The 22,694-nt window shown below is 32.2% G+C and overlaps 1 protein-coding gene across 1 annotated transcript; it reads right to left on the bottom strand.

Moving 5' to 3' along the window:
* Positions 1-3,012: 3,012 nt before the first annotated feature.
* LOC141450056 (RCC1 and BTB domain-containing protein 1-like) lies at positions 3,013-21,667 on the bottom strand. Its single transcript, XM_074120083.1, has 11 exons — positions 21,412-21,667; positions 18,056-18,202; positions 14,732-14,928; positions 13,169-13,315; positions 12,862-13,076; positions 11,686-11,777; positions 10,004-10,236; positions 9,798-9,910; positions 7,622-7,725; positions 6,057-6,181; positions 3,013-4,810 (listed from the first exon to the last, which is right to left on the bottom strand). The coding sequence occupies exons 1-11, from the start codon at positions 21,497-21,499 to the stop codon at positions 4,637-4,639; spliced, it is 1,635 nt and encodes a 544-aa protein (XP_073976184.1). The 5' UTR covers positions 21,500-21,667; the 3' UTR covers positions 3,013-4,636.
* Positions 21,668-22,694: the final 1,027 nt, after the last annotated feature.

Below are 22,694 nucleotides of genomic sequence, written 5' to 3'. Positions count from 1 at the left end.
GGTGGCGTCCCCACCCTTCCCTTTCCTTTAGGAGTTTTATTTTATTTGACCTCTTCCACAGACTTTTCAAAGATATTTTTACCAAAAATTCTGCTGAAATAAAAATCCAATTACAATACTCTTCCTACAGTTCATTAATCTAATCCAGAAATCTTGTTCCAATAGCGATTAAATTTAACAAAGTGCGAAGTAAAATTTTACTAGTATATTTCAATCGTTCACCACCACGGTAGACGAGCGGGTTAGCTGCGAGAAAAGACTAACCAATGTATTGTGTGGTACTTGGGTTCAATTCCCGGGTCTAAGCCCTTTCTCTTTGATAATCTCTGCAAATTATTGAATCTATAGTTGGCTTAAACTTTCTGGCCATACTTGAGCTATCAAACATCTAGAATTTGACTCTGCTGTTCCTTCTTGAATTGCTGGTGGCTTTGTATCACGTGACATGCATAAGTCGCAAACTAATTCTTCATTTCCATTAATTACTTATGATTATTTCATTTTTAAGTACATCAAAATTCCCAGTAATAACTCATTTAAAAAAAAAAGTAATGGAGAATTGCAATGTGAAATAATTAAAATGTGCACTCTTTTAAGGGAAAAAGTAATGCATTTACTACTTCAGTTATCGATATATATCTATTTTTTGAAAACTGTAAATTTTAAATGTAGCACACGTATTACGAAACTTCGTATTCGTCCCAGGATCTTGTTAAAGAAACAGCTCACGTATATTCTTTGGAAATTGATCAGGGGGAATATCGACTTGTACACCATCGATATAAAGCTTTTACGCTGTACACTTTTAACGGAGAGATGATGTTCAAGTAAAAGAATAGTGGTGGAAAAATATTTTACTTCATCTTCTGCTTCTTTTTCAGTTTATTTCACTAGTGGTCCAGAGGTCATTGAAATGTAAATTCAGTTTGCTCTTCGTTAAATTTCATCATTATTGGTACCAAAATTTTTCGATTATACTAATGAATTGTGTAGAAAGAGCACTGTATAATTGGATTTCTATTTCAGTAAAAATATCTGAAAAAAGGGAATCCAAAAACCTTCTTTTAAGCCTTCTTTTTTGAGAGATGCTCAACCTTAAAAGAAATATATCGCGGATAACGATAGAAAAATGTATGCTCTTTCTATCTCTCTTCTACTCCTTCCCTCTTCCCGTCTTCACTAGAGGATGTACTTAAAGACTTCCTACCGTCCACCAACCAACCCTCTCTCTCTGTGTCCTCAACTCAGCCTAATAGCCCAGACATTCTTGAGCAATGACAGACAGTAATAAAGTCAGCTGTAATGGGCGCCACCAACCTCCTTGATGGATTGCTCAACGGCTTCGGCTACCTCATCCCGTCTACTTGGGAGCCTTAATGTCAGTCCTCAGCCATCCATCCCCCATACTAGTAGAAGTTTAGCCAGTTTTTAACCAGATCGTTTCTAAACTGTCCACCAATCACCCGTCTCCAATCCGAGGTTAAAGAATATAGGATCAATGTTTCTCTGATTGACAAGTTCTCACTCTTCTATTATTATTTAAAAAAAAACAACAAATATTTAAATAAATTTAAAACCTCGTCGTCAAACTCGGCAGAAGTTTGCAATTTGAGGAAATTAACATTATACAAAAAAAATCGTCGCGTACAATTAAAGATTTTTGGTGGCTAATTGATTAAGGCCAAAAAGAAAATAGGTTATTGCCAATATCAGTCATATAATGATTTATTTTCAGACAAGCTTTCGACCTTGGTTCTAGGTCATCTTCAGGGCTTATGCTTATTAACAGCTTAGCGCCAAAGCATGAAATTTTAACACAGTTAAGAACAAATCTTTGCCTACAACACTCACCAAAAAAAAAAAAAAAAAAAAAAAAAAAAAAAAAAAAAAAAAAAAAAAAAAAAAAAAAAATCACTGATTTTGAAAACAAGTTTTATGTCAGTCAAAGCAATAGCGATGTTACGAGTAACTGTGCCAATCAAAGCAGTGAACGGCTTTTGCTTTACTTATTTTGTACATTTATTTGGGCTATGTATAAGATTTCTAAATAAAATAATAATAATAATAATATTAACAATAATGCTTTAGGGAAGGGATTAGCCATGCGGTTAGCGTACTGGACTCCCACGCGGAAGTCCCGGGTTCGAATCCAGCTATTGACCCTCAGATTTTCTCTTCCTAGGAGCTTCTTACAGTTCACTGTTCGGTGATGGACAGTATTGTCTGTAACGAGAGAACATTGTCCGGAGGCCGGCAGTGCACTGAAAAAAGCTCCGGGCGCCAATAACCCTAGATGTTGACGCACCTTAAATCATCAAAAAAAAAAAAAACAATAATGCTTAATACCTAAACATTCAAGGCGGAAAACGTGCAAAAATTTGAGATTAACAATATAAATCGACGCTCCAAATTACCCATTGAACTCAAACGCTTAATATATAGTACTATCCTGAAACCTATGTGGACTTACGGGACTAGAGCTGTGAGGTTCAGCCAAACGGACAGTACAGGACATTTCAATCAAAACTATTGCCGACAGATAGCTGACACTCCTTTCTACGATGACTAACCTCACTCTTCACAACGACCTCAACATTCCCTTTATAGACCAACTCGCCAAGACTAAATACCAAAAATTCCATACTACTCTCTCGACTAGCTCAAATCCTCTTGTACTGTCTCTTGCCTCCTCTGACATCCCTAATACTCCTCGCCGACTGAATCGCCAGTGGCCCCGTGACCTCCTTGAGGTCTGAAGACCTAAAGATCATTATTTCCCGTAGAGAGTGCTGCCACTGGGTAGTTTCTCTCCTCCTGCTCTTCACGTACCAATTAATCTTAGTACGTCCTGATTTACTTGTTGTATAATATGTATATACAGATTGTAGATAACTTAATTATAAAAAACAAAATGTAAATAAATATTTTAATTATTTAGAAGCACAAGCCCTGAAGAAGATCTAGTCCCCTAGGTTAAAAGCTTCCCCCAAATAAAGGAATAAAACATTTTTACTCAAGAAACATAAAATTATTTTTATTACAAATGTATTTAAAAAATATTAAACAAATTAATAAACCAATAAAATTAGGAAATTATTAGCCTCCAATCACCACACAAACGTGGATTTTATTTGGGCTGAAATTGTTAAAAAGAACAGCTGATACATTTTTCCTTTTTTAATCTCACTAAAACTGTTACTATTACTTTATCACAAGAAAAATGTTGGTAATTAACGCTCTTAACTATGTTTATTTAATACTTAACATTGGAACATTTTACCAAGCAATAAATCTTAGATTTATAAAACTTACATTTAAAAATAAAATAATTATGTAAAACTAACGTAATAACATCTCTTTGAAAATGAAAATGAGAACAGTCAGTGAGTGAAATTACAATCAAAAATTAGTAGTAATATCTTCAATTTTAAAATGACAAATATTTTTCAAGTATTTAAATTAAATGAAAAAAAAAAAGAGATAAGAACAAACTTTTTTAAAAGAAACACAATTATAAATTCTATTATATAAAAAACAAAGACGAAAAATCAAAGAGAAAGAACAAACTTTTTTTTAAAAGAAACACAATTATAAATTCTATTATATAAAAAACAAAGACGAAAAATCAAAGAGAAAGAACAAACTTTTTTTAAAAAGAAACACAATTATAAATTCTATTATATAAAAAACAAAGATGAGAAATCAAAGAGAAAGAACAAACTTTTTTTTAAAAGAAACACAATTATAAATTCTATTATATAAAAAACAAAGATGAGAAATCAAAGCGAAAGTACAAACTTTTTTTTAAAAGAAACACAATTATAAATTCTATTATATAAAAAACAAAGACGAAAAATCAAAGAGAAAGAACAAACTTTTTTTTAAAAGAAACACAATTATAAATTCTATTATATAAAAAACAAAGATGAGAAATCAAAGCGAAAGTACAAACTTATTTTTAAAAGAAACACAATTATAAATTCTATTATATAAAAAACAAAGACGAAAAATCAAAGAGAAAGAACAAACTTTTTTTTAAAAGAAACACAATTATAAATTCTATTATATAAAAAACAAAGACGAAAAATCAAAGAGAAAGAACAAACTTTTTTTTAAAAGAAACACAATTATAAATTCTATTATATAAAAAAACAAAGATGAGAAATCAAAGAGATAAGAACAAACTTTTTTTTAAAAGAAACACAATTATAAATTCTATTATATAAAAAACAAAGACGAAAAATCAAAGAGAAAGAACAAACTTTTTTTTAAAAGAAACACAATTATAAATTCTATTATATAAAAAAACAAAGATGAGAAATCAAAGAGATAAGAACAAACTTTTTTTTAAAAGAAACACAATTATAAATTCTATTATATAAAAAACAAAGACGAAAAATCAAAGAGAAAGAACAAACTTTTTTTTAAAAGAAACACAATTATAAATTCTATTATATAAAAAAACAAAGATGAGAAATCAAAGAGAAAGAACAAACTTTTTTTTAGAAGAAACACAATTATAAATTCTATTATATAAAAAACAAAGACGAAAAATCAAAGAGAAAGAACAAACTTTTTTTTAGAAGAAACACAATTATAAATTCTATTATATAAAAAAAAAAACAAAGATGAGAAATCAAATTTGAAATTTCATTTGATGAAACATACTTGCGAGGTTAAATTCAGTGAAATCACTCAATAAAGACAATAAACCTCGTTTAACATTATTTGGTAATCTTTTAAATTCTTCTGATTTTAATAAATTATCGCTATGTTGCATTAATAATGGAATACACAACTTCTTTAAGCCCTGCAATTGGCACAAAAAAAAATTTGTAAATTAAGAATAGAAGTTATTTTATTAATTTTTTTTTTTTTAATCCAGTTTTGGGACACAATCTCTCTAGCCCGATAGGTAGCAGAAGTTCCTGCAGGTGTTCTGAATAGAGGGAATGGAGGCTCCGGCGGGGCACTAAGAAATCCAGTAATGAAATATGGTTAAAATGAGTTAAAGCATCCTCACTCCGGAGGACTTAAGGACGAGATTAAGGTCATGGTATTGATGAAACATAACAGGGAATTTGGTTCAGCCCTCCATTAACGTATCTGTTCCGGGAGATCTGACTGTGAAGCTGTTATTGGACTGGAGTCCAGACAGAAACTTCGCAAGACAATTCTACAACAGAACTAGCGTATCACCTGCTTTATTACTGTATTAGAGCGTAATTTTTCTTTTACGTGTGGGATCTGGTCAGGTGAAAAATGAAAATTAGATTGTTACTGAATTATTATATTATTTTTTGGCTTTAATTTAAAAGCGACAATGAAGCGGATACTTTAATAGAAGTCTCCGTCTTTCTTTACTGTTTTTAAAAACGGCGTTTTACAGAAAATTTACGCGACAATTTCAAAAATTTTCATTGTATTTCTGTCAGGAAGAAAAACAAAATTATTCAGAGCTTGTTCATTAAGATAGTTTTTACTGACATAAAATTGAAGATTCTAAAGTTAACCAAAATAAAATAATCAAGATATACTGCTAGAATACAAGAAAAAATATGGTTGGATGAGAAGCAAATTATTATGGAGGCAATGAAGGGGTGAGAGAAATTTCTCTCAAAGGTGAAATTAAGACTTGCCCTTACCGAGTCAGTGTAAAAAGCCTAATAGCTCCTAAAACTGAATGAAAGCTTCAAGCTTACGCCTAGGAAGCACTCTCCAGAGACTCGCTCCAGAGATTCGATAAGTCTAAATAAGCGTACAGGACAGGAGTGGTTTCTTTACGCCTCCTAGCCACAACAGATCTGTTAAATTTTGGTTAATCAGCCATTCCTCCTCACAGAATCTACTCTAATCTAGGTTCTCAACAGTTTTGTAACGTTTAGAGAATATTCCTACTGGAATTGAAAGGTTTCGTCGGGCTACAGCTACAAACAACCTACTGTTTTTTTTTATTTGCCACACATTAAACTGTTTATTAAGAAGAATTTATCGTATTGCCTCAATCATAGCAATAACGAAAATCAAATTGAAATTTATAAGACATTAAGACTTACCGTAGCATTATATTTAAAAGCATTCTCGAACATTGATAAAACGGTACGCCTTGTTAAATGTCTTTCCCAGATTTCTCGACATTTCTGGTGCAGTTCCGGATCTCTGTCAGCCATTTGGTACAATTCTAAATAAATATAAAACTTTACAGTAAAATAGACAATTTGTTATTAAGGGAAAGCACAGTATTATGTTTTAATGATCAATTTAAGATTGTCTGAATACACAAGACACAAAATTAGGAATTTTATGATTCCAGCACTGGAATCATTCCCTTTTCCAGTAGAGCCTTTCTTGTATTGAACGAAATTTTTTCTACAAAAAGTTCAGATGGAAGCAGAATAATCAGTATCCGCAATTCGCTCAACAGCTTGTTTAAATAAGTGAACAACAAACACTTAATATAGAAAATACAATCTCGTAAGTTAGAACAAAGAGGAAAACGAAATGCCAGATGTCGTAACGCTGGAAAGTCTAAGCTACTTTTCTTTTTTTCCCCCCCTGGCATTGGCTTTTCACCATACAGCCAACTTCAAATCTTATTACTTCCTAGGATATTTGATCTTAACTATGTAACTTCCTATCCACAAGTATATTTGTTAATCAAATCTTCAACAGGTTTCAGGGCATAGACATTATTAGAAAAGATGATGTCCTCGTATCTAAATGGCGCACTCAAATTTTCGTACAGCGAGATGATGAATAGCTCATCTCTTTCTTTCTTATAAAGTGGGCATTCCATGACGACATGTTTAAAATATTCTTTCTCTTAAAATTTTTTCGCACAACGGAGTAACTCGTTTACCGATTCGATGTAGGTACGACCCGCAGACTGCATGGATTCGCTCTCAATCTGCTAATTGTAGTAACCAATCTTTTGTTCATGCCTGTACCTTTAAACCAAGGTCTCCAAGCTACTTAATGGTAAATTTGTCAATGATCATGAACGGTCAGAAGAAGACAAAAAAAGAAAAAGAAATAAATAAAAATAATCGAATGCATGGCTAAAGATTAGCGAACTGTAATCCCAAAACGTTTGGTTTTAACCAGGATCATAAATAAGGAACAGCTACCGTCAATTTTGGTGCAAACATACTCATAACTTCCTGTCGCCGCAATTTACGTAATGAAAGTTATCGAGAAACTTTGAATTTCTACAAAACAACAATAAAGTCGCCAAAAACATAAAAGTTATATTGTATTATAAACTATCATCATATTACATTTAAATATATAGAATACATCTTGTTGCAAAAATAATATTTAGATCTATATCTAAGGAAAACTAAAAACAGAAAGACTTGCTCCTTCTTTAAACCTTCTCTTCAAAATCCATGTTGCAAAAAATTACAGCTATAAAGGAGGATTTTCCCGATATTTTAAAGAAAATTTGGGAATTTTATCTTTTATAGAAAAAGAGAAAAAAAATTGTCAAAGTTGGGGGTGTCTTTCAACGTTACGCTTTTTCGTGCACTTTTTGACGATCAACTCTTATACAACTGTCCTACCGGACAGTTTTAAAAAGTAAAAATTGCAACAAAATATTAAGTAAAAAGATGCAACTTACGTGGAACATACTGCACATTAACTGTATCCAATTTACTAGTGTAAAGATATTTAAAAAATGTTCTGCACGTAGCCGCATCAAATTCAGTTAAATCTAACTCTTTCCTGTAAAGAATAAAAATAAATAGTAAAAGAAATAGAGAAAAAAGATTATTGTAACAGTCACATCCAACTAACTAATAGTGGTACATCTGGGTGTAGGATTTCTTTCATAGCTGAGTTTTCGTTGAGTCTTCTATCAAAGTTGTATATCCGACGGAAAGCTTAAAGTTGGGGCCCCCCACAAAAAAAAAACAAACTTAAAAGAGGTTAGTTATTTGGTGAACGACTCTCAATAGAACTTGTACGATTTAGCGTCAGTTTTTACTGTTGAATTAAATGCCCTAAACTCTTCGAGTTTTAACTCTGCGGAATTCAACCAATGCGGAAAAGGTAGTGATAGCAGAAAATAAAAGAAAAGTAAAACTGCTTACCAAAAAATCAAGAATCCCGAGATTAAAGGGTTATATTTAATCTCGGGATACCTGAGTAAAATGCTTAATAAAGCTTCTGTAGGCTGAAAAGGTTACTTTAATTGAAGAGCAATCTGCTCAAAGAAACAGAAGCAGAAGAGATGATATACCTATCAATAAATCAATAAAAATAGTTCCTTCGATTTCAAAAATTCAAAACAAAAATCGTCCAACAACACATCTTAAGATAGAGAAAACGCAAGTTCTCCGTTGTCTCTCAAGGGAAAATTTCTACGCTTGAGACGAGTATAGAATTTATGCCAAACCGTGGTAATAATCTTTGATCACAGAAGATACGATCCTTTTTATAGAATTATCTCAAGACTAAAATTTAATCACAACTATGCCCTTCATGATCTAAATCAGCGTTTCCCAATTTTTTTTGGCTCACCGTACCACTTGGTAGTACATCATGCGAAATTGTACCACTTCGTAAAAATGATTGTATTTCGTGTAAATTTGTTATTCCAAGTGTGTTTTATTATTATCATCTTTATTTGTATAGAAGATACCAATGTATCTGTTACAAAGGAGTTCCAAGTTCATGTTCACTTTATAAACTTTATAATTTACCAAGTTCTATTTTAGGTTTATTATATTTGTTTATATGGAGTGGGATTCAAAAAACTTTCATAGACTAGACAGCTGATAAACAATTAATGTTTCCGGCTCGTTCTTATTACACATTAAGCAATGATCTTTGGGTTTGACTGTACAAAATTACATTATTGATTTCTAAATTTAATAACACAAGGGGACCACCCAATCTTATTTCAAAAAGAATTCGAATAACTTGAAAAGAAATGAATTTATCTAAAATGTTGTTGGCCAACATTTTGAAATATATTGTTTGTTTTTTTTATGGTCGCCATTATTGGTAATTTTTCGTGTACCACCAACCAGCAACACGGTTGGGGAAACGCTGATCTAAATAGACAAACCTAGACTCAATACGGGAAGGGCATTTTGTAGCGGATAACCATAATTCTATCTAGTCCAAAATAATATTCCAACTGCGGAGAAAAAAACTACGGAACTCCATCATTGTCTACTCGAACGTTTCCATTTACTTCACATCTCTCAACAATATTAAATAGGTAATAAGAGATAGAATTTTAGGAAATTCATTAAATATTATCCAAATTTAAATTAACTCCTGTGATAACTTCCAAGTTCTAAGACACAGATGGTTAATTTGCTAGGCACATAAATGAAGCCCCTCCCTCCACAAAACAAAGTTTCTGTCTATTGTCAAGGGCCTTCAACTGATTTTGTTATCTCTTCACAGAGAATAATTTGAGTCAGTATCTTTTATTATAGAGACGCATGTTTGCCGTATTTCTGACAGATTTTTGGACTTTTTGCAGTGATCAGTTTGGTGGTAGATAGTTTGACTTGCACTTATGCTCAGTCAGCAAGTGTAGTGCAAGATGGAAACATAAGTGAAGTAAAAATCTCTACACCATGATGGATAACCCTACCTCTGCTGATAATGGATGAAAATTAGAAAATTCCGGATGAGGAATACAAGATATCCAGTACACCAGGAGAGACCTAAACCGCATTTTCAATTGAGTTGCGTGATTTTAGTCAAAATGTTCACACAATAGAATTGTTGCTACATTTTTGTCATGCCTTATTTGTTCATTTTCAATTAACACTTACTTATTTGCTCCACAATCTAACATAATTGCAAAGTACATAGAACTCTCTCTGAGTATTTTGGAATGCGCTGCAAAGTATCCATCAGTCAGTCGTACTTTCACATCACTCCAACCCTGATAAATGATAATATTATAATAAATTATTTTACTTTATTAACTGTTATCACAAATATGTTCTTTGACGATCTAAACGTAAATTATACATACATCAATGTAAGAGCGAGTCGATCCAACATTCTCTTTCTTTGTTGCTGTTTTCTCCTTGGAATTTTTATTGATTACTTGTTCAGTCTTAGTTGATTTAGTTTCAGATTTCAATTTTGAAACAATAAATCCATCGCCATAATTATAATTATCTGGATAGACTGTAGGCGTACAACCGTTTGAAAATATCTGAACGATATTTTCAAAATCTGTTAACTGTGGTAAACCAGTTTTATCTGAAAGAAAGAGAAAAAAATATTTATGGCTGTATCTGAGAAACCAAAAAAGGAAATATTAAGAAATTTAATATATTTTCTTACAAATAATTGTTTACATATATTAGTTACAATCAACGCATTTTGCGTTGTAAGCAACAATGATAACAATAAATAACATTCATACATATCAGAGTGGAGAAGTTACCCAGCGGTAACACTCCCAATAACACGACTACTGATTCTCTTCATCAAAGATAGGAGATCGTGAGGCCACTGTCTTTTTAAGACTGTCCTAGAAGTGTTGTCTGGAAATGTTCTGGAAGATAGATGTTGTACAAGTGGATTGTGATGCGATTGAATGTTAAGATGGAATTTTCTGTATCGTGTTTTAGCAACTTGTGTTTGCACGGTGAATGGTTTGATTGGTGACGTAGAAATGACTGGATCCTTTGCAGATTTGAGCGTTTGGTTGAACCCCCACAGTTCGATGCCATATGCCCAGGACTGGCTTTAATATACTTTACATATATAAGTCTTTTGTTGTCCAGAGTGAGTTTTGATATGTTGTCGAGTAGTCTTTTCAGTTGTCGGAAGCGTCTGTTAAGTTCTGTTCTCTTAATTCGAGTATGAGAGAGTTCCATGTAAGTCTTCTGTCAAGGTAAAGCCCAAGGTAGTGGACTACGTTGACCACTGGTAAAGGAATTAAATTGTTAAAGACAGGAGGAAGAGTGATGCGTCGAAGAGTGAAATTAAACGAAATTAAAATACATTTTGTCTTAATCAAGAATTTTTGGAAAAATGTATAACATAACGGCGATCTTTATTTTGGTTGCCGATTTCCTGAATTTTGGGATACAAAATTATACACTTCACAAAATAAATTTTAAAAGACAAGAGTTTTTATTTCCTATTTTAGAGCTCTAGGTGAGGTTTAAGCTATAAAGATCGTATAAAATGTTCGAAATTGTGTATTCCCTAAAAAATAAAAATATTCTTTTTGATGTCCCCTGAGTCCAGAAAAGTCTTCTTTTTTTTTTCCTCCCCACCGATTGTAACGTTTGAGGGGGGGTGCCTGCCGTAGGAAGGGTTACACAAAAAGGCCAGTGCAAACTCTGTCTTCTCATTAGGATTATTTTCGTTGTGAATCTCCGGGACACATCCAGGAAAATAAATTTTGAAAACAAAAATCAAGTTCAAGATAAGGCGATGCATTTAAAAACATTTAAAGAACTTTGTATTTTTTCTGCATACTAGTATAAAGTTGATAAAGATCGTGAAACCGAAAGATTGGATGACATTTTTATAAGATAAGATAAACATAATGCGCTTCTGGGTGAGGAGTATGACGCAATCTTGGCTGTTGTTTATCTTATTTGATAACACCGGATATGACTGTTTATCGACCGTAGTTACTATAAACATAATTGAAAATCTAAATAAAATAAATGAAGTTGCTTTAAAAATTACCATGAAATCCCCAACGATGAATTTCGCCATTCTCAGTTTTCACACCAAACTGATCTAGCTTCCAACTAGCACCAATTTGAACGATTTTCTTGCTGTAGAAAAAAAGAAAATTTTATTGATTTTCAGAAGTGTATTTATTGGTACAAATACAAATACTGGGTGAACCAGTAAGTATTGTCCATAGGCCTATAGTGTGTAGTACATCTAAAGTGGAGTTCAATGACGTATTGGCCAACTTCATATTTTCCACCGTTCTTGAGTGACGTCACTTTAAATTTTTTTCTAAAATCATTACCTTTTTTTTGCAAGAAAAATGTTATTACTCAGAAAGTTTTAGTCCGAATTCGATTCTGATGACACGGTTAGAAAGACAGATAAATTTTCTAAAAATTTATACCATTTTGAAGCATAAGTTATTCTCCAAACAGCCTCAATCTTCCTCCTGGATACTGGAAAAATAAAAGTAATCGAAATTTTTAAGAAAACTCATTAGGCACTTATGTGATCCATTATCAGACCTAGGTGCTGGCCACTTTTTATAAAAGTTTCCTTGCCTAATGGGCTTTCAAACGGTATATCATTTTCCAGGATTCCTTTCTATCTTCGTATGAGAAATTACGTTTGTTTTGCAAGAAAACGTGTTCACGAGCACACCAACAGTGTTAGTTTATCAAGTTGTTTAATTCATTGAAAACTCTTTTAGATGGACCAATATTCAATTTTAAAGTACACTGTCTTGAAATAAGGAAGTCAAAGGTTACAAATTGCACTTATGGAATGGACGAACTAACTGGCCATAGAACAATACAGCATTTAAATTTTATTTAAATGTATTTATTGTCAGTTCAAAATAACTGCCTTATCTGAAGATAACCGCAAAGCTAGTCTTCAGTTCCCCAGAATACTATCAAGCTGTAAACATAACCAGAAAGGAGAAGTATTCGCAACTGAAGAAGACAGGCAAAAGACAACTTCTTGTATAATTCTTAAAGGCAAGGAAAACTATGCCATTGATAGAAGGAACATTCGAGACTGTTAGGGTCAGTGCAGTATCTCAGAGGATTTAAGAATGCTTTTTTTTTTGTAATGAAAATCTTTTGTTTTAATATCACCGGTTTTTCCATTTGTTGAGCTAACTATAAATAAATAATTGTTTATATTACAAATTGAACTAACTTAAATTTCACTTCTTTAGGATTTGTATGATAGATAGTTTGTCCGGTTCGGCCAGTCACGTATACACGTCCGTCTTTGGTAAGAAATAAAGCTGAATTAGTAGCGCTGAGTACTCCAGATACTCCTTTTAATCCAGACATTTCTCGTGGTTCATCAACTGGATTTTTATGTCCAAGTCCAAGCTGGCCACATAAGTTTTGCCCCCAAATAAATACCTAGTTTTAAAAAAACAAAAAACAAACAAAATGCAATGAAGGGAAGCCAATTAAAAAGGAAGCTGTTATAACACTCACACATATTTACTTACCCTGTTATCTACTGTCACAATTGAAGCAAAAGTACTGCCACAACTTATTTGCGAAACACCAATGCTACCTGGTAATGATATACGTTTTGGTACTCGATGCCCTTGGAATTTTTCTGAAACATAATTCAATCTGCCCCAGAACCATACCTAGAAAACATTAAAAAATCTAGAATAAAACTTTGTGACGCCCACTTTTAAACAAAGTGAAAAGGAAATTTATGTTTAAGGGGGGTCATTTTTTGACGTAGATACGTCTTTAAATTTGCTATCATATGGAGGCAATCCAAAAAATCTAATGATAACAAAATCAGGGAGTACAGTTTGGCATTATAGCTTCGAATCTATCGTCTAGATCCAAAATTAAATTAGACCACTGGATAGCTAAAGGATCAAAGAATTCATTACGATAAGCGAGGACTGTGACGCATCGCGCGCGGTGGAGGGGGAAGCACCGCCATTTAGAGATCATTTTGCTGCGTATCGAGATTTGCAATTAGTATAACTTTTTGACTCGGAGAAGCTACGATGTTCGTTTAAGTTTTAATCGTCAGCTGTCGTCACAATCTATCGATTGTATATAAAACATTAGTGTAAAATAGTGACAGTGATTAAAATAAAGGTGTTAGAATAAAAAAATATCAAAAATATATAATGTCGGCCTTTACGCGTCGAAAAGCCAAAACCAAATACAGAGATCAGTATACGGTTGGAAAGGGCTTCTCAAGAACAATCGAATGGTAAAAGTCGCAAAGCCGGTGGAGTCGCCATGTATCGCAACATCAATAGCTTCACTGATTGTAATAGAGTTAACATTGACACTTCGGAAATTTATTTGGAAATGAAAGACGCAAAAGCTGGTGATGTCTGTCTAGTAAACGAAAAAGGCCAATGGCATCTTCAAATTCGTACTCGGGTGTGTATATATCCATCCGGGCACAGCGTTAGCAGAAATTAAACTCTTTATGTTTTACGATTGTTGTTAAAATATTCCAAAATCATTTCTAAAATTATACCCGAATACGAGCCTGAACTTACTGCACCAATTATGATAGTTGGAGACTTTAATGTTGATGTCCCACAAAACCGTTCATTGCCCGACTTCATGCTCAGCAAGTTCAATTTGTCTTATATTGAAACTTCTCCAACAACGTTAGGTAATACCTATATTGATTTAACGTTTACCAAAAATCTCGATGTATCTTGTATGCCATTTGCGTCGTACTTTTCGTATAACAGACCTATAATTAATAAAGTTATATTGTAACACAGTAATTATTTGTTTCCTTGATTTCATCCTAAATACATAAATAAAAATATTTTATATAAAAAATATAACCCATTAGGTAAAGGTATTCACCTACAACACACGGCCGTGACCATGACACAGCCACAGTAGATTTTTTTTTGTTTTTGTTTTTATGAGGATGCTCTTATGCAAAAAGTAAAAATGCTTAGTTTCTTGCATTTGTCAATAAAAAGAAAACAATATGAAGAAAACAAAAAAACCTCACGCTTTAAATAAATTTAAAAAATATTACATAAGAAAAGAATTCTAATAATTACCTCATTTTTATAATCAAGAGCTAGTGTATAATTCTGTGCGCAAGAAATGCGAACAATTTGCGGCAATTTAACTAAATATGGTTGAATTCTGGGAAAACTTAAGCCGTCTCCAAGTTGTCCCTGATCATTATTGCCCCAAGTGTATACATCTCCGATACTGTTCAATAGAACTACGTGTTCATTTCCTGTTGCAAGTGCTGTACAAGGGAAAAGATTGAACACTAAATATGCAAGATTTATTCTATAATAAAAAAAATAATTGCTTAATCAAATTTGGGTGCTTTGAAAAAGCAACTAGTTGATTGAAGAACTTAAATTTTATTGGTATATAGCTCAGGGGTCGGCAACCCGCGGCTCGCGAGCCGCATGCTGCTCTTTTATCCAAATTATGTGGCTCTTCAGCCAGCCCAAAATATATTATACATTTTAATTTTATTGAAACGAATGAAAATTTTATTTATTAAAGGTATTTTTTTCAAAAATAATTTTAAATGCGATAGGTTCGAAATTGAATAGAATTATACAATATCAAAATAAAGTACTTGATTTATATTGTAAGACTGCCGCCTTTTCATTCCTTAAGTTATTATTTATTTGTTTATTTACTTTGCAATATGTGAAAATAAATATATAAAACATTTAAATGTTATTGAATATCATAAAATAATAATTTGAGAATACAAGTGATCTACAGAGTTTGTTCATTCTACCATCCTTGCAGCTCTTGGTAAGATTTATTACAATTATTTAAGGAAAAATGGCTATCTTCTTAAAATAGGTTGCCGACCCCTGACCTATAGCTTCTTAATTATCTGGGTTGTTGCAAAAAAAAAAATTACAGTTGTAAAGGAGGGTTTGCCCTTTATTTTAAAGAAAATTTGGGAATCTTTATTCTTTATTTTAAAGAATCTTTTATAGAAAAAGAGAAAAAAATTGTCAAAGTTGGGTGTTTTTCAGCGTTACGCTTTTTCGTGCAGTTTTTGACGATCAAAATGTCTTCCTAGTAAACACAATTTAATACGAGGGTCGTTTGAAAAGTCCGTGCAAAAATAAAAACTACTTAATTTTTTGGGGTAAACCTTTTTTATTTTTCAACATAGTCTCCTTTTAGGCTTATACACTTCGTCCAACGCTGCTCTAGTTAGTTGATCCCTTCCGAATAATAGGATTTGTCCAAGTCTGAAAAAAATAGCCATTCGTTTCTGCAATCACCTCCTCGTTTGAATAAAATCTCTTTCCCGCCAGCCATTTCTTCATATTGGGGAACAAATAGTAGTCCGAGGGAGCCAAGTCTGGAGAATAGGGGGGATGTGAAACGAGTTGGAACCCTATTTCCATTAATTTTGCGACCACAACTGCTGAGGTGTGAGCTGGTGCGGGAAACTACCGGACAGTTTTAATTAGGCTTTGTTTGCCCAAAAATTTTACCGTAAATGGGAAAACTGAAATTTTTAATAGTTTTTATGATAAAAATGAATCTTTTGAACGATACATTTATTTTTAATTATGTCCTCCTCCATGTTTGCTGGCGGCTATGAAGACTTCGTCTTCCAAGGGACAATTACATCACTGGGAAATTCTATCTTTCTTCCATCTTGTGGTTAAAACTGGCTGACTAACAAAGTTAGGAAAATACTTTTAAGAGGCTATAATAAAAACCTATCTACCTATCTTGCCTCGAAGTCTTGAGGCTTATAATTTTATCTAGTTGAGCTTAAAAAAAAAGTGCAACTGCAATTTAGAAAGAGCAAATCGATTAACAGCACTTTTTGAAATATTTTAAATTTTTTTTTAAGAGTCAAAGTTCTTGGTTCTTTTATTTTTATAATAACTTGCCCAACCTGGGTTCGAATCCCAGCAGCTGGCCCTTAGTTTTTTCTCTTCCAGCGGACAATGTAATGTGAGAACACTGTCCGGAGGCCAGCAGTACACTGAAAAAAGCTCCGGGCGCCAATAACCGCAGATGATGAGGCGCCTTAATCATTTTAAAAAAAAATAATAATAATAAAAAGATAACTTTCCCGTATAATAAAGATTACCCCTTAAAATAATTTTTCCATTTTTTTTTTTAATTTATTTTCACAATTATTTCTGAAAATTCATAAATTACGTACTTTATTTGGAGTATTACTTTTTTGTTTTGTTTTTTCCTAAGTATTTCGGCGCGTACTAATCATGAATACATGCGTATTGCAGATAGGCGTCCGAAGTTGCAATTGCTTAGATCACGACCTCTCAGGGGTTGAACACTTGACAAGACGCCCATAGTCTATGCGCAAACATTAAATTGGAGAAGGGGGGGCCCACGAGCGCTTTAGATTTTCCCACTGCCTTCTTTAAAAACACAATTTTACAATTGAAAGTAAAAAATGAGTAAAAGTTCACAATTAATTTTACAAAGGTTTTGATGTTATTTATTATTTATGTTTAATCCGACACTCCTAATAAAATTTTAGGTCGTACTTACTACTTGAATGTTTGTTAGGGTACGTTTACAACGGAGCTGTGAGTATAGATGATAGCAGAGATGATAACTGATAGAGTAAAATATAATCGCTGATTAGTGTGCACAACGGAGCTGTGATACATGCAACATGTCGAGTAGTGAAGAAGAGTTTTTATGTTCACCAGCAACGAAATGGTATATTTTAAAAAAAAAAGATGTAGAAAATATCATGTACATACCATAAATAAAAAAACGAAGTACTTTGGGCGAATTTCACTATTTATATAAGGAACTTAGAAATTATCCGGATCGTTTTTTTGAATATGTGAGGATGGGTCCACCCACATTCGACTATATTTTAGAAAAAATAAGGTCAAAATTAAGAAAACTTTGGAAAAATTGTCATGGAAATCCTATAACTATAGAAGAAAAACTAGTGATAACTCTGAGGTAAGGTTATATTGAGGAAAAACAAATAAATACACATAAAAATAAATGTAAGCACGATTTAAAAAACAAAATATTGTTTAAAAGTAAATAATAAAATAATAACCAAAAATAATGAGTAAAGACAGCACTAATTAATTTTTCTACCTCCATTTTGAAGCTCCGATACTGGAGTTCAGCTAGCAGAAAAATGAAAAATTCAATTCTATCATCTATGCTCGTTTATACCAGCGAGTATGAGTCACTAGTCGAAGCTTCGTTGTGCACGCTCACATAAGAATGTACTAGGTTATTCTATAAGCGCTGATGCATCACTGCTATCATCTCAGCTATCATCTATGCTCACAGCTCCGTTGTGAACGTACCCTTAGAAGTAGCGGCAGCAAAGTTAACTTCAGCTTTTAAAAAGAATAATGCGATTAAGTACTCACATTTTATTCCATTGGGTAGATCCATTAGTTTGTATGGAATAAAGAAACCTTTGTTGCTCGCCGACTTGCTCGTATTAAAGATAAGGTGGCCTTCGCCAAAGGCGTATAAACCATTGTCCTTTACAAGGAAAGCACTCTTTCCACTATCTGAAAATGAAAAATTACCAATCCATAGAAATGTATACAATTTTCTCTCTCTCTCTCTCTCTATCTATCTATCTGCATTTAAGTATATCTCTCCAAATTTTTGAAAAAAAATACTTCAAATAAAATAAGATTTTGTAGGAAAATAATTCAGGAAGTTGAAAGAAAATCATTACGAGACTTTTTTTTTTTGAGAAAATTGATGAAAACAAAAAAAAAAACTAAGTAATGTCTCACATCCAGTTCACAGTATTGCGTTCGAGATATTATTTTTTCAAAATTTTTCTCACTAGGTAAGGAAAGATTTATGGCCATGTCTAATTTTATGGTTACTTCGTTAAAAATCGTTTTAAGATAAACTGAGTCTGAAAATAATAGGTTAAAAAAGAAGAAGATAAGTTATGCATTTTTTTAACTAAATATAACCAAAATGAAAAGGAGCTAAAACATTGTCAGAGGAAACAATTGTGATTTTAGCAATTTAAATCCCTTAAACGGAAGTACTGCAGTGCTGAAGGAACTTCTTATCAAATTCATTCGAAAATGCAACATAGATTTTTTACTGAACTTCTTATGTAAAATACAAACACCAAGGAATATACTACTATATGTGAAATATTGACCAAGGAATATTTTTTTTTTTTAGGTGTTTCTGAAGACGGTTTAGAGCAGTGATGGCGAACCTATGGACCCGCGAAGCTTTTTCACTGACCCACAATTGCTAGGCAACCATTTGTTTGTTTACGCGGGTTGATTTAGATTTTCTAATTGTTGAGGATAATTTATATTCTATCTGTATTTTTTTTTTTCAATCACGCATTTGTCACAAAAGCAATTTAAATGCTATCTATAAACCTTTAGTTTAAAAAGGTTTACAAAATATCAAATAAAATGTATAATTTTACTCATATTTTGTTTGTTACAAAAAAAAAAAATCGGACAGCCCAAAGTAAATAACCATATTTAGATTTTTGTCTTCAGATAAAACACTCTTTTGTAAGGTTTTGTTCAGTTATATTTGTAAAAAGAGACTTTCACAGCACTTGTTTCGTCCCGTTTTACCTAGGTTAAGCCAACTGAATTTTAAAGATGTTTAGTTTTGAAAATATTCAGTTTAAAATTTGTAAACTTATCTCTTGTGCAAATGGGCATTAGTGACCCAAGAGCTAGTACTAGAAAAAAAAAAATGAACAAAATTTGACCCACGTCTCAAAAAGGTTCGCCATTCCTGATTTAGAGTCCTTCTTCTTGTGTATTGAAACTTAAATATTATAGAACTAATCTTAAGACATACTAAAGAAGATTTTCGATTAATTAATGATAAATGAAATTTCCAAAAGGCGCAATCGAATGACTGCTCATTCATGAAAAATCGGTTCACGCGTTTATAAACATGTTGTAACAGGAATAAAATTTAATTTTTTGCAGTTTTTCTAAAAATCTATTTGATCTGCGGAAAAAAAAGAACTGTTTTAAAGCAAAGTTGGGAAGGGATTAGGATCAAGTTAAATCAGTCTCGAAACTTGAGTTTTCTTTTTATCGCTAAGAACATTCTATATCTAATCTTAAGACATATAAAAGAAGATTAATTAAAGTTAAACGAGACCTCTAAAACGCACATCTACTTGAAATTTCGAATCGATTGACAACCTCATTAATTAAAGTGATTATGATTATACATGACTATAAAAATCAAATTATCATTTTATCGGAATAATTGGGATCAATTTTATGACAAGTTTTCAATGTTAATACCCGTTTTGAGTTGTACCATCTGAGCGTGATCTACCTACTGATGATTGGTAATTTGAAATTAAATTGTTTTTACCCCTAAACTTAGGATGGATGATTTGCGAGGAATCGGTCAAATAAAAAATTTATTTGATCGATCAAATTTATTTGACCGATTTCTCGCAAATCATCCATCCTAAGTTTAACAATTTACGGTCACGAAACCAATATATTCATATTGTTTTTACCTACAGCTCATTACTTAGAGGTTTATTCTAGTTATTAAAAAGAATCAAAATGTATTTAGTATTTTTCTTAAAATCGGTTTCTAAAATACATTTAAATTATTTTACAGCGAATCAATCTACGACTTATTCAGCATTTTTTTCATGAAAAAGTCTATTAAGGAGAAAACTTGCGAGAGAAAGTAATGGATAGACTTCCGGCTAGTTCGCCATTTCTAGACCATTTCTATAGACTCAGATTTGGGTTTAAATACCGTGTATTTTTGTAATGTCCGTTCAGATCTGTTGTAACAAATTCTACGATATGTTGGGTCTAAAACGTCGTATCAGTTTTTGTCTTTTAAATCTAAAGTGAATGTCGATTCTGATTAGATTAATTCTGTAAGGATGCAGCGTACTGTTCTCTTATCTTGAAGAAAGATTATTGCCGATTTCAGTTACCAAAGATGACAAGCAACCTTTAAATACAAATAAGAAATTATTAATGAAATTGGCAATAATATTTCACCCTTTCTTATTGTAAGGATATTATTTTTATTATAAGACGCGTCAACATCTAAGATCACTGGCACCCAGAAGTTGCTTCAGTACTCCGCCGGCCTGCGGACAGTGTGCTCACTTACAGACAACACTGTCCATCACCAGGCAGTAAGAAGGAGCTGCCAGAAACTTCTAGGAAGAGAAAAAAAAAATCTAAGGCCTAGCAATTGGATTCGAACCTGTGTTCTCGCAGCTAATCCCTTCCCTAATATAAGGATTATTCAAGGGAACTTGGTTTATAAAGATGGATAATGCAAAGACCATCACCTTGTACCTTAATACGATGAACATGTCCAGTCTAAGAAATCATCCAATGATGATAAATTGTTTACTGTAATTGCTTATTGATTGCATAATGTCACGTAATTAAAACATATCCCACAGGAAAAATGTGTACAAAATGGGGCAGTTTTCTGTCTTAGGTTAAGACGAATTTCTGGCACATTGTAACTAATTTTACTCTGGTATAAATTGAAAGGCTTGTACGAAAAAGTGAAATAATAATAGTTATGTTTACTATGTTGCTATCCTAGTACCGAGCTGATAGATAAGAGTCGTGAATTTTCCTACAACTTCTGTGTAAAATTTATCTATTTGTGTCTTGTCTCACTTTTAATGCCGAACAACTTTTTGTTTTTCTCATTTAAAGTACAGTCAGTTTAGAAAACTAAGTGAAAAATATGCTTTAATACTTACTGAAGAAATGTACAGCTTCACATTCTTTTAGGATATTCAATGTAGTACCGATTAGGTTCCATTCAGCCACTAGATTTGATGTTTCCATATTTTAGGTTTTTGGCTTAATACAAAATAACTGAAATCTAATTTAAAAACAAACTTTTTCAAGAAAGAAAAATAACTTATTTGCTAAAAATGAAAATACTCTTCTATGTACACGGTTGCATCCAACACCAGTACACTAATAATACTAGTGGGCTTTGAGTTCTCCGCTCCTAACCTTTCCTTTCTGTTTTGGAGTAGGGGTATTTGGAAAAATTTGATCCAGGGAGGGGGCAGGATTTGAACAGAAATAATCTCATTAATCTCCGATCTAATTGCTAATTTTTGTTTCAACATTATTTTGATACTTTCTCTTCCATCATTCGCCTAAGTTCTCCTTAATTTAGATCTTTTTCTTTAAAAATAAAAAACTATTAGGCACATTGCTCAATGTATGATAGTTTTGGAACTATTTTTATTTTCTTTCCAACAATAATGGGAAATATTTCACTCGAATTTATTGGGTTATACAATTTTTGGTGTGGTCCAAAAACTGCCTTCATCAATTGGTATCTAATTAGGATTGAGGATAACTATACTCATGGCAATTTACATTGACTGGAATCGGTTCTTTTCTCTTTTGAAATTTTGCATAGCGAAAGATCTGAAAATTTTAAAGAATATAGATAGCATCTTATTTTATAAGTTTCAAAAAATCCATCGTATAGATCAGGGGGTCGCCCAACTTTTTTTTGATCATGGCCACCCCACTATATAATTTTTCGAAATCTCCATCGACCCCCCACATAAAAGTAATTTTCAGTTAATTAAAAATAAAACTATCTATTAGGTACTGGTGTTTTGTACAATTTATTTTTATGATTTTAAACATTTATTAAAGTAATTTTACATTGTGTAACAAATAGTTTTATGAAAAATATCTTAAAGTTGAAATTTAAATACCTTAATATTTATTAAATAATAAGTAATCTATATATATAAAAATGAATGTGTGTCTGTTTGTTTGTATTCGATAGATTCAAAAACCATACATCCAATCGCCGTGAAAATTTGGGAAATTATTAGGTATATCCCCGGGAAGGTTTTTGCAAAGTTTTTTTTAAAATCAGAGTTGGGGTTCTAGGTGCTCCCGAACAAATATCCCAAAAATATCAAAATAACATTTAATTAGTAATATTTGTTAAAAGTGTAACCATGAAAACCTTGAAAAACAGTTTTTTGCAATTATTAATACGAGA

The sequence above is a fragment of the Rhodnius prolixus genome, unplaced genomic scaffold, assembly GCF_049639745.1.
Source record: "Rhodnius prolixus isolate KJV_2025 unplaced genomic scaffold, Rpr scaffold_2, whole genome shotgun sequence".
In the NCBI taxonomy this organism is placed as follows: Eukaryota; Metazoa; Arthropoda; class Insecta; order Hemiptera; family Reduviidae; genus Rhodnius; species Rhodnius prolixus.
Note: the sequence above shows the minus strand (reverse complement) of the source record. Positions and strands in the feature narration are given on the sequence as shown.